At 40.0% G+C, this 12,733-nt stretch overlaps 1 protein-coding gene across 1 annotated transcript in view; it reads left to right on the top strand.

The window, feature by feature from the left end:
- NDUFA12 (NADH:ubiquinone oxidoreductase subunit A12) overlaps positions 1-10,136 on the top strand; it is a 29,747-nt gene extending 19,611 nt beyond the window's left edge. The window contains exon 4 of the mRNA XM_003989116.6: positions 9,870-10,136. Within this exon, the coding sequence (XP_003989165.1) occupies positions 9,870-10,050 (181 nt within the window). The 3' untranslated portion in view covers positions 10,051-10,136. The remainder of the gene's footprint in view (positions 1-9,869) is intronic.
- Positions 10,137-12,733: the final 2,597 nt, after the last annotated feature.

Raw genomic sequence — 12,733 nt, 5'->3', positions numbered from 1 at the left:
ATGGTGAGCATACCCACCTCAGTCACTCTGTACCAGCTGTTTTCCCAGATGCAACATGGGTCACACCTTTACCTTATACAAATGCGTCCTCTGGTGGCTCCTCAGTCTACCCTATCCAGAAGAGCCCTTTCCTTTCACACTGTGTCCTCTTCCCCTGCTCTAGTGTTTTCTTTGGTAGCACTTATCTCTGCCTGGTGTTTTGTTATAGAGTATTTAATTTATTGTTTCCCCAGCTACCATGCTTCTTGATCATAGCAACTTTGTTCACTGCTGTGTCGCTAATGCCTAAAATGGTGTTTAACACACAGTGGATGCTCAATAAATATTTGTTGAATGAGGGGTGCCTGGCTGGCTCATTCGGTTAAGTGTTCGACTTTGGCTCAGGTCATGATCTCACAGTTTGTGGGTTCAAGCCCCGCGTCAGGCTCTGTGCTGACATCTCAGACGCTGGAGCCTGGTTGAAATTCTTTTTTTTTTTTTTTATTTATTATTTTTTTTTCAACGTTTATTTTTTTTATTTTTGGGACAGAGAGAGACAGAGCATGAATGGGGGAGGGGCAGAGAGAGGGAGACACAGAATCGGAAACAGGCTCCAGGCTCTGAGCCATCAGCCCAGAGCCCGATGCGGGGCTCGAACCCACGGACCGCGAGATCGTGACCTGGCTGAAGTCGGACGCTTAACCGACTGCGCCACCCAGGCGCCCCTGAAATTCTGTGTCTACCTCTTTCTCTGCTCCTCCCCTCCCAGAGACTCTGTCTCTGTCTCTGTCTGTCTCCCAAAAATAAATAAAAACATTTCAAGAATTTAAAAAAAATTGTTGAATGAATGTAGATATACTGTCTTACTTGAAACAACCTTTGTTTTTTGTTTTTTGTTTTTTTTTTAATTTTTTTTTTTAACGTTTATTTATTTTTAAGACAGAGAGAGACAGAGCATGAATGGTGGAAGGGCAGGGAAGGAGGGAGACACAGAATCGGAAACAGGCTCCAGGCTCCGAGCCATCAGCCCAGAGCCCGACGCGGGGCTCAAACTCACGGACCGCGAGATCGTGACCCGGGTGAAGTCGGACGCTTAACCGACTGAGCCACCCAGGCGCCCCGGTTTTTTTTTTTTAAGTACACTTCACACACAGTGCAGAGCCCAATGCAGGGCTTGAACTCCTGACCCTGTTATCAAGACCTGAGCTGTGATCAAGGGTTGGACACTTAACCAGCTGAGCCACCCAGACGCCCCTAATTTTGTAATTTGAATACAGTAATTGTCTTTGCTTCTTCTAGTTGATCCAGAAATGCTATGTCTGTCACTTCTTTTACAACTTGTATTTGAATTTGAAGGTAGATTTACATATGAATTCTATTCTGACTTTAACCTGTCTTTGCATGAACCTGCAGGTGATTAGGGGAGAGGCAGAGATAAAGGGAGAGAGAATCCCAAGCAGGCTGTTGCACTGTAAGTGTGGAGCCTGATGTAGGGCTCGAACTCACAAACAATGAGATCATGATCTGAGCCAAAAATCAAGAGACAGACACTTAACCAACTGAGCCACCCAGGTGCCCCAACCTGTCCTTTCTAATACCTTTTCCCACTGAATCATTTGTTTTCTTATAGTCTTTTTTTTTTTCAACGTTTTTTATGTATTTTTGGGACAGAGAGAGACATAGCATGAACGGGGGAGGGGCAGAGAGAGCGGGAGACACAGAATCGGAAGCAGGCTCCAGGCCCTGAGCCATCAGCCCAGAGCCTGACGCGGGGCTCGAACTCACGGACCGCGAGATCGTGACCTGGCTGAAGTCGGACGCTTAACCGACTGCGCCACCCAGGCGCCCCTTGTTATAGTCTTTTAAAAATATTCCCCTGAATAAGTTGCCAGCTATCAGCAGCAGAGGATGTCTTCCTTTGGGTACATCTGCTTAATCCAGCCTCTTTCGGGTCAGGGGTGTTGTGTAAAATACTACTTGACCTGAACCAAAATGAGTGTTAGTACACTGTGCTGCGAGATTCTTTTCAAAACAGATCCTTCCTAGTGTTTTATTTTCTGCTCCAGAAAATCAGAATATTAAGCCACTGTGCTCTAAGAACTGCAGACTGCCTGCTTAGGTAGATTTTCCTGTGTTACAGAACGTTACTCTATAACATTTCTCTGTCAAAGTGTATTAATTATATGCAGGAGACAAGATTTTGATTTTTAAAGTTCAGCTTTTATTGAATACATTTCACTTACTATTCAGTGCTTCATGTAAGGTCAATTCTCACTTTTTTTAAATTTAATTTATTTTTTTAATTTACATCCAAGTTATCATATAGTGCAACAATGATTTCAGGAATAGATTCCTTAATGCCACTTACCCATTTAGCCCATCCCCCTCCCACAACCCCTCCAATAACCCTCTGTTTGTTCTCAGTATTTAAGACTCTCTTATGTTTTGTACCCCTCCCTGTTTTTATATTATTTTTGCCTCCCTTCCCTTATGTTCATCTGTCCTGTGTCTTAAAGTCCTCATATGAGTGAAGTCATATGATATTTATCTTTCTCTAATTTTGCTTAGCATAATACCCTCTAGTTCCATCCACATAGTTAGTTGCAAATGGCAAGACTTCATTCTTTTTGATTGCCGAATAATACTCCATTGTGTGTGTGTGTGTGTGTGTGTGTGTGTGTGTGTGTGTACCACATCTTCTTTATCCATTCATCCATCGATGGACATGTGGGCTCTTCCCATACTTTGGCTATTGTTGACAGTGCTGCTATAAACATTGGGGTGCATGTGTCCCTTCAAAACAGCATACCTGTGTCCCTTGGATAAATACCTGGTAGTGCAATTGCTGGGTCATAGGGTAGTTCTATTTTTAATTGTTTGAGGAACCTCCGTTCTGTTTTCCAGAGGGGCTGCACCAGCTTGCATTCCCACCAACAATGCAAAAGAGATCTTTCTCCGCATCTTCGCCAACATCTGTCATTGCCTGAGTTGTTAATGTCAGCCCTTCTGACAGGTGTGAGGTGGTATCTCATTGTGTTTTTGATTTGTATTTCCCTGGTGATGAGTGATGTGGAGCATTTTTTTCATGTGTCGGTTGGCCATCTGGATGTCTTTGGAGAAGTGTCTATTCATGTCTTTTGCCCATTTCTTCACTGGATTATTTGTGTTTTGGGTGTTGAGTTGGATAAGTTCTTTATAGATTTTAGATACTAAGCCTTTATCTGATATGTCGTTTGCAACTATCTTCTCCCATTCCGTCAGTTGCCTTTTAGTTTTGCTGATTGTTTCCTTCACTGTGCAGAAGCTCTTTATTTTGATGAGGTCCCAGTACTTCATTTTTGCTTTTGTTTCCCTTGCCTCCGGAGACGTGTTGAGTAAGAAGTTGCTGCGGCCAAGATCAAAGAGGTTTTTGCCTGCTTTCTCCTTGAGGATTTTGATGGCTTCCTGTCTTACATTGAGGTCTTAAATCCATTTTGAGTTTATTTTTGTGTATGGTGTAAGAAAGTGGTCCAGATTCATTTTTCTGTATGTCGCTGTCCAGTGTTCCCAGCATCACTTGCTGAAGAGACTGTCTTTTTCCATTGGATATTCTTTCCTGCTTTGTCAAAGATTAGTTGGCCATACATTTGTGGGTCCATTTCTGAGTTCTCTATTCTGTTCCAATGATCTGAGTGTCTGTTTTTGTGCCAGTTCTATACCATCTTGATGATTACAGCTTTGTAGTATAGCTTGAATTATGGGATTGTGATGCCTCCTGCTTTGGTTTTGTTTTTCAAGATTGCTTTGACTATTTGGGGTCTTTTCTGGTTCCATACAAATTTTAGGATTGTTCTAGCTCTGTGAAGAATATTGGTGTTATTTTGATAGGGATTGCATTGAACATGTAGATTGCTTTGGGTAGTATCAACATTTTAACAATATTTGTTCTTCCTATCCAGGAGCATGGAATCTTTTTTCCATTTTTTTGTGTCTTATTCAATTTCTTTCATAAGCTTTCAGTAGTTTTCAGTGTATAGATTTTTCACCTTCCTGGTTTGATTTATTCCTAGGTATTTTATGGTTTTTGGTGATTGTAACATTTTTCAAAGATGAGTTGTTGGCAATTTTCATAGCTGGAAATAAGGAAATAAACTACCTATTAGTCTTGGGGCAGAAGGAACTGCTCTTAATTTCAGTTTCCAGAATAAATCTTTATTGTGTTCAAAGGTTGTCAGTGTATATAGTACATGCTAGAGATAGTCTCATGTAGAAAATTTGAGGTTTCTAGATTAAAAGTTCATCATTTGAACTTTTCCCATGTAATTTCAGTGAATGACTTTGCATGATGGAGTTGGCTTAGAAAAAAATTCCATTAAGGTAGACTGAGAGAAAGTCTGTCTGCCACTGAAACATCTGGGAATACTTTAGATTGAGTGATTAAAAAAAATTTTTTTTAATGTTTATTATTTTTGAGGGGGAGAGAGAGACAAAGTGCGAGTGGGAAGGAGCAGAGAGAGAGAAGGGGACACAGAATGTGAAGCAGGCTCCAGGCTCTGAGCTGTCATCACAGACCTGGATGTGGAGCTTGAATCCACGAAACGTGAGATCATAACCTGAGCTGAAGTTGGATGTTTAACCGACCGAGCCACCCAAGTGCCCCTAGATTGAGTGATTTTTTTAACAAAAGAAACGGTGGCTTAAGTGGTATGAAATGGAGTTAGATTAGAAATGGACAGGACCTATTTATGGTCTCAAAATAAAAGACAAATGACTTGGGGAAGATTTTAAAACTGCCTCTAATTGGTCTGAATTAGAAGAAGGATTTTTCTTTTTAATAGCTTAATTTCTTCTTATAAAGTAGTACATGTTCATTATAGGAAATTCAGAAAGTGACAAAGGAAACAAAAATAACCTATTATCCTATCACACAGACAAACCATTCACACAGACAAATCACTATTAACATTTTGACATATTTTTTTTTTAATTTTTTTTCAACGTTTATTTATTTTTGGGACAGAGAGAGACAGAGCATGAATGGGGGAGGGACAGAGAGAGAGGGAGACACAGAATCGGAAACAGGCTCCAGGCCCTGAGCCATCAGCCCAGAGCCTGACGTGGGGCTTGAACTCACGGACCGCGAGATCGTGACCTGGCTGAAGTCGGACGCTTAACCGACTGGGCCCCCAGGTGCCCCTTGACATATTTTTTAAAGTATTTATTTTGAGAGACAGAGTGAGTGAGCATGAGTGGGGGAGGGGCAGAGAGAGAGAGGGAAAGAGAGAATCCCAAGCAGGCTCCACATTGTCAGCACAGAGCCTGACACAGGGTTCAAGCTCATGAACCATGAGATCATGACCTGAATTGAAATCAAGAGTTGGAGCTTAACCGACTGAGCCACCCAGGCACCTCAACATTTTGATATATATTCTTCTGATCTCTTTTTCTATTCATACAAATCCTTTTGTTTTTGTTTTTAATGTTAAGTAGGCCTTTTGAAGAGGTAGCCTGGGTTTAAATTCTAGCTCTACTACCTTGGGCAAGTTTTTAATAATGTACCCCAGTTTCCTCACTTATTAAATTGGGATAATAATATCTATCTCATAGAGTTGTTATAAGGATTAAAGGAGTTAATATTTGTAAAGTATTTAGACGGGCGCCTGGGTGGCTCAGTTGGTTGAGCGGCCGACTTTGGCTCAGGTCATGATCTCACGGTCCGTGAGTTCGGGCCCCGTGTCATGCTCTGTGCTGACAGCTCAGAACCTGAAGCCTGTTTCAGATTTTATGTCTCTCTCTCTCTGACCCTCCCCTGTTCATGCTCTGTCTCTCCCTGTCTCAAAAATAAATAAAACGTTAAAAAAATAAAAAAAAAAAGTATTTAGAATGGTATCCATGACTTATAAATGCTATGTAAATACTGTTAAATAAATTAAGTGAATAATCTGCCATTTAAACTTAACATATGGTGAACATTTTCTCAAAGTCATAAAATATTCTCTGTAATACAATTTTTAATAATGTTTTAGTCTTCTGTCATGTATATGTCATGAATTATTTAAAAAAAATTTTTTTTAATGTTTATTCATTTTTGAAAGACAGAGAGAGAGACAGAGCACAAGTAGGGGTGGGGCTGAGAGAGAGGGTGATACAGAATCCGAAGCAAGCTCCAGGCTCTGAGCTGTCAGCACAGAACCCGATGCAGGGCTCGAACTCAGGAACTGTGAGATCGTGACCTGAGCTGAAGTCGGATGCTCAACTGACTGAGCCACCCAGGCGCCCCTATGTCATGAATTATTTAAGTATTGCGTTTCATTCTTGGTTTTATTCTTTCCATTTTTTTCACTAATATAAATAAAGCTGTGGTCAGTGACCTTGTTCTTAAACATTTACCCACACGTCTCCATTTCCTTAAGGCACATTGCTGTGGGTAAAATTGTTGCATCCATGAATGAACATGTTTTGAAAGTGTTCGGTACTTCTTGCCAAATTGCCCTCGATCTATATTCTTAGTGTATATACATTCAGTTGTATGTGAGTGTTAGTCTCTATAATTTCACCAGTGTTGGGTATTATTACTTTTTAAAATCTTTGCCAGTTCAGCAAATAAAAATATAACTATATCTGATTTTATTTTGCATTGCCTTGATTGAGCTCTTTGTGTTTGCCATTTTTACTTTTTTCTTTTATGATTCATCCTTTAATGGCTTTCGTCCATTTTTCCTTTGGACATTTGACTTTTTCTTTCTGATTTGTAATGATAGGTGAACTACTTTTCTGTATATGACAAATATTTCCCCATTTGTTTTATCCTTTAATCTTGTTTGACATAGACATTTCAGTTTTTATGTAGTAGAATTAACACTTTTTCTTTATGCCTTTTTGCTTTTAATGTTAATCTTAGAAATGGTTCTTCACATTCTATAGATATCAATATTTTATGAATATAAATATTCACTCATGTTGTATCTGAGCATTATTAATCTGTCTGGAATCTATTTTGATGTATGCCTAGGGAAATCTAACTTGATTTCTTTTCAACAAAATTCATTATTCTAGCATAATTTGTTGAAAAATATTTAGTTGCCCCAATAATTTGAAATGCCAGCCTTACCTTATATATACTTTAGTCTGTTTGGAGAATTTTATTCCATATTATTGTTCTTTTTTACCAGTTTTTATACCATTCTAATGTTTGCAACCTTTAATGTCTGATAATGCCAATCTTCCTGATTGTTAGGGGTTTTCAAAATTTTCTTGGGTAGGCTTTCAGCTGATCCATAGAAATATAATTGTCAAACCCCGTCGGGATTTTGATTCAGCTGGCATTTAGAAATAAGAGTTACTGAGCCGACAAGGTTTGAGTTGGCTATCTTGTGATGAACTGTTTTTGTCTTTTAAATGTTAGATTTATCATTCCCATCCTGGGGTTATTTAGATAGCTCTCAGGATTTTGGCAGATACTTAGATGCTATCATAATCCTACCCTATTTCATCTCTTGATTGTAATTTAAGTCTCTTGACCAAAAGGTTCTCTTCAACCATTGAGAAGCTGTGTTCAAGCCTCAGCTTGGTGGCATATGTGCTTTGGGACCTTGGGAAAGTCATTTCAATTCTGTTTACTCAGTTTTGAAATATGAGATACTTAGATTAGTATGAAGTAAGTAACTGAATGGTATGTGTGGATATGCTTCATAAACTAAAGTGGGAAAGAATACTAGTTTTAGTATGATGAACATTTTTACCTCAAAAAACAATCATGTTTTTCTTTAGTCTTTCATATCCATTAAAAAAAAAACATTATTTAATGCCTGGGTGGCTTAGTCAGTTGAGTGTCTGACTCTTGATTTTGGCTTAGGTCATGATCTCACGTTTCAGGAGTTCGAGCCTCGCGTCTGGCTCTGTGCTGACAGCACAGAGTCTGCTTAGGATTCTGTCTGTCTCTCCCCCTCTCCCTCACTTGTGTGCTCTCTCTCTTTCTCTAAAAAATGAATGCATGAACAAACAAACACTATAAAAAATTTAATGACCCAGCTGAAAATCTGCTTTGCAAAAACTGTTTGGTGTGGAAATCTAGAAGGTATGATTTATTTAGCCTTTATTTAATAATACTATACCAACAACAACAGAAAGGTTACATCAATCTAGCAGATTATAAACATTTTCTTGTTTTTTTATAGCTCTTTATACTGCCATCATGAGAATAAATTGTTGCTCACTCATTCCTTGATTCTTGCCTGTAGCCTTCCTGGATAAACATTTTCAGATTTTATGTATTATGGTAAAAATATTTTTTAGTTTTCTTGAGCATTTTCTATTTCTCCCTGAGATCTTCAGGCCTTCATTTAGGTAACTGGATAGACATGTATCAGGTTTGGACGCTGTTTTCTTAAATATCATTTTAACCTTCAAGAGTCTTGACAGCAATTATTTAAATAAAATTTTTCTGTTATTTTGTTCACATAAATTAGTTACTTAAGCTGCCTCAGCAAGGTAAAAGTTAAATATTTCTGTTGTGCCTTAAGCTTACATAAAGCCCCTTGACAAGTATCAGCCTTAGTTTTGACAACTAATCCCTCCTTTGAGTGGCTAGTAGAGCCTGTCTCACTGCCTGCCAGCATCTCAGTTGGGGCTCATGTTCATAGTCGCAGTTTACTGGTTCACGTCATTTTCCCTAATCCCCAGTTTCTGTTGGAGCATGTGAGAGAGACACCAACCCAGTGTGTACAGATGTCTTCATTCTTTATTGTGTTAGCTGATCATGATACAATGTCTTTAGACACAAATATAGCAATAGTAATAATAATTTATCTCCTCTCTTTTTGGTTTTAGCCAATACCTAGCTATATCTATCAATTACTACTAACATATTCTTAAACATAAGTAGCGTCATAAACTTTTCTCATTAATGTAGTCTTATTTTACTGAAACCTCCTCTACTTGTCCTTTTCTCTATAGCTAGGAAATCCCCCCTCCCCCCCCCCCCTTTTTTTTTTCTTGGAGCTGCCTTTCTCTGCCTGTTCCCTCCCCTCATTCCCTTTTCCCATAACATCATCCTTTCTTGTGAGCTTCCAGCCTTGGGGAATCTGGTACGAATCCTCTTTCCACTTCCCGTCCCATATAAACTCAGTGTGGCTTCCTGCTCAGTTCTTCTATTTGTCCCTTGGACTTTGATCCTTCCTTTTTCTGCCCTTAGCGACAGCTTCACTGTCTTTTTCCTTTCTACTCCATGCACCCAGCTTCCTTTAAATTGTTAAACACTTAAAAACTGAAATACTTGTGAACTTTAGGCTGTGATTTAATGTTTTTAATATAACAAATTGTATGTTCTGTAGTATTCATCTGAGCTTGAATTTAAGGTGCTTGCAGAGATCTTTCTTCAGCAAGAGCCTCTCAGTTTTAAACTAGAGCTTCATCAGCCAGAGCAGCCTGAGCATACCGAAACTCCAGCTCAGCCTCTAGCATCTAATAGCAGTGCTGTATTTCATCAATTCTGAAATACATTTTTACCTCTAAAATTAGGGTACATATTATAATCAATAGTATCATGAGTTAATTGGCAGCATGTTTTTCTTAGAGATAACATATAAAATGGTGTATATTTGAAAATTGATAGTGTCGTAGATACGATGAAATACAGTAACAATAAAAGCAATAGCTAACATCTTTTGAGTACCTACTGTGCACAGGAATTTTTCTAGGGGCTTTATGTGTATTATCTCATTTCATCCTTATGCCATCTTTCAGAAGTCAGGATGCTCAGTTGAAAAAGCTAAGGCATAGAAGTGCAGCTAGTAAGTGAGGGAGCTGAGATTTGAGCTCAAGCCACAGAATAGCCCCAGAGCTGCCCGCTTAGCTCGCCTGCCATCACACCATCCTGCCCCTTCATAACTGTCTTTCTTTTCCTCTTTAAGGCATCGTTGGCTTCACTCTATGACTGATGATCCTCCAACAACAAAACCACCTATCGCTCGTAAATTCATTTGGACAAACCATAAGTTCAATGTGAGTGGCACTCCAGAACAATATGTACCTTATTCTACCACTAGAAAGAAGATTCAAGAGTGGGTCCCACCTTCAACACCTTACAAGTAAAGACGATGGAAAATAATTTAACATGTATAATATGGGGCTCTTCGTGTAATTGCACTTTTACTGATTAAAATTGTTTGATTAAGCAATGTCTTTTATGCCTTTTTGCCCTTACCTTTGTCATTTGTGAACTGCAAAATAGAAGCTTACAAACATGTGTAATTGAAGTAGACCTCTGTTGGGGTGTATTCCCTCCTTGCTGTGCTTCAGGACATTGCCTCACATAGTTGACCGACAGGGGAAGGCCTAAAGCTGAGCTGAGTCCAACAGACTTTATTGTGGGAATCTGAAACATGGTGGGACACAGGCTGAATCACCAGAGCTGAATGGCTTTGATGGTAGCTCTCTAAGGGGAAGGTTATCAGGGATTTCCTATTTCCTGAGTTTTGGTTCTTTCACTGTTTATTTGGACCTGTGAACTATCACAGGATCCATTCCAATATATTCTGATTTCCTTAAGCTAACTGGGATCATTGATTTTCTTGTTGTTTGCAAATAAAAGAACTTTAGCTAATATCCAGATTGGTTCCAGAGAATGGGCTGTAGACAAAAGACCTTCAGGGAAATGTGGAATCTTCGGAATTGGTCGTATCTGGGTACTAGGAAAGGCGGTGCAACACCCTTCTGTATTCTGGATGGAAAGCTAGCAGCTTCGGTGATCAGACAGCCTATCAGATTATTGCCTTTAGTCACCAGTTTCCATGAGCTCCCTGAGAAGGCCTTTGGATATTGGTTAGCAGCCACCACAGAACAATTTAACGGTGAGAGGAGAAAAATGCTAGGAATTTGAAACCAGATGGTTGCTTGCAAGAGCACTGGAGAACTTACAGGAGAAAGTGAACCTCAATTCCCAAATCGCAACTCCAGGCATTGAGTAAAACTCAGGGCAATTACATGACTTTGCTAACCTCCTCGGGTTCTTATATGAAAATAAAGGGATAGAACGGACTGACTGTTGATATAGGGACATCTGGAAGAAGTTAGAATGTCATTGGCTACACATTAGGGTTACCTGGGGTGGTTTTGGTTCTGGTTTTGTTTTTTTTAATACAGAGATCCAAGTTCTTAAATCATCTCTGAGGCTGGGATCCAGGCACCAGTATTTTTTAACATTCCCCACAGTGTTCCCCCACCTGATGAATCCATTTGCAGCCAAGGTTGTGAATTACTAAGCTAAAGAAATCAATACACCAAACATTCTTCTGAAACATTCTTGATCATGAGACACTAGAGGTTGCTCACAGCCTCACTGTTCAATATCCCTTACTTAGCTGGATCAGATTATATTTGGTGCCCTCAGGAGATACTGTATTCATTGTGCTATGTTGGGCAGTTTGCCGATTAATGAAGAGCAGAACCAAACACTAAAAGCTGGCCTGTGCTAGATTGGATTTCCTACGCTCTGTCCGTCTGCCACTTCACTAACTGTTCCGTCAGGGCCCAAAACATTGTTTTCTAATGCCATTAGGGACACATCAGACTTGTGAGCAATTAGAAATTCTGTCCTGGCTGCTATTCTTTATGGATCAGATATGCTGGAAGTTCACCTGTTAGAGAAAAATGGGTGTAGTACTTATGGGGAGGGGAAAGGTAGAAAGAGGTGATAATTAGGAAATGACCTGAGCTGCAGCAATCTCTGGCTATGTTTAAGTAATCTTAGGGCTTCCCGGTAGGAGAGCACCAGGCAGCCACCTTAGGTCTTAACCTGATTTGTGTGTGTGTGTAAACAACTTTACAGATCTAGGTAAGGAGCGCTTGAGTCAAGCTAGAAGATCACAGTTTCTCCCTTAACTCCTAGACGTGAGGTAATTCTTAGGACCAGAACCCTCGACTTAAGAGCCGTGTCCTAATAGTAGATATGTGTGCTATGAACCTTCTGCCCAGCTGCTTCTTCAGGTGACGTATACTTGGAATGGAGAAATATCTAAAGTTTTCAGGGATCCGCGGATACTTGCTCCAAGTTAGCCCCAACTTTAGGGGGAGGAGAGAACACTATAGCCCACTCACTGGTCAGAATAGAGACCATGGGAGGCAGATGGGACCCTCATTTCACCGGAACATGAACTCTTCTGTCTTCACCCCATCCATCCCTTGGCTTATTTCCTCAGTTCCTAAGTGTAGATGGGCTGGACATCCTTTGCAGAACCTCAGCATTAGGTCTCTGCCCTGGGGAGTAAGTGCTCCAGTGGCAGAAGGACAAGGAGAAGCCATTGTGTGTTCCTTCCCTGCCAGAATAAGTGAAAAAGCAGAATCTCTTTGGGGTGCAACGTCAGTACAACCATCAGAGGGTAGAAAGATGCGGATCATTCCCGTCATATCCCCAAAGGGACGGTGTACTTCCATTTGACTGGTAAGTAAGAGTGATCGTCTTGGAGAATGACAGTGGGCTGTACGATAAAACTAATCTTAAGATGATCTAAACTGTAGCTCCTGTTCCTGAAATGGTCTCTTTATTGGAGCAGCTTAATATAGCCTCTGGCATTGGAGAGGTAACTATGGGTCTAACCACTGCATTTTTATCCATTTTGGTTTGTAGAATCCATCAGCAGCTGTTTGCTTTTACATGGCAGGGACAGAAATAGCTTTATAAATCTGTCCCACGGATGTCAAGTCCAGCCATCTGCTACACAAGGACACATAATGCCTCACCGAACCATAAGATGTTACATTAGTCTACTGTGTTGAT

The sequence above is a fragment of the Felis catus genome, chromosome B4 (assembly GCF_018350175.1).
Source record: "Felis catus isolate Fca126 chromosome B4, F.catus_Fca126_mat1.0, whole genome shotgun sequence".
Lineage (NCBI taxonomy): Eukaryota > Metazoa > Chordata > Mammalia > Carnivora > Felidae > Felis > Felis catus.
Note: the sequence above shows the minus strand (reverse complement) of the source record. Positions and strands in the feature narration are given on the sequence as shown.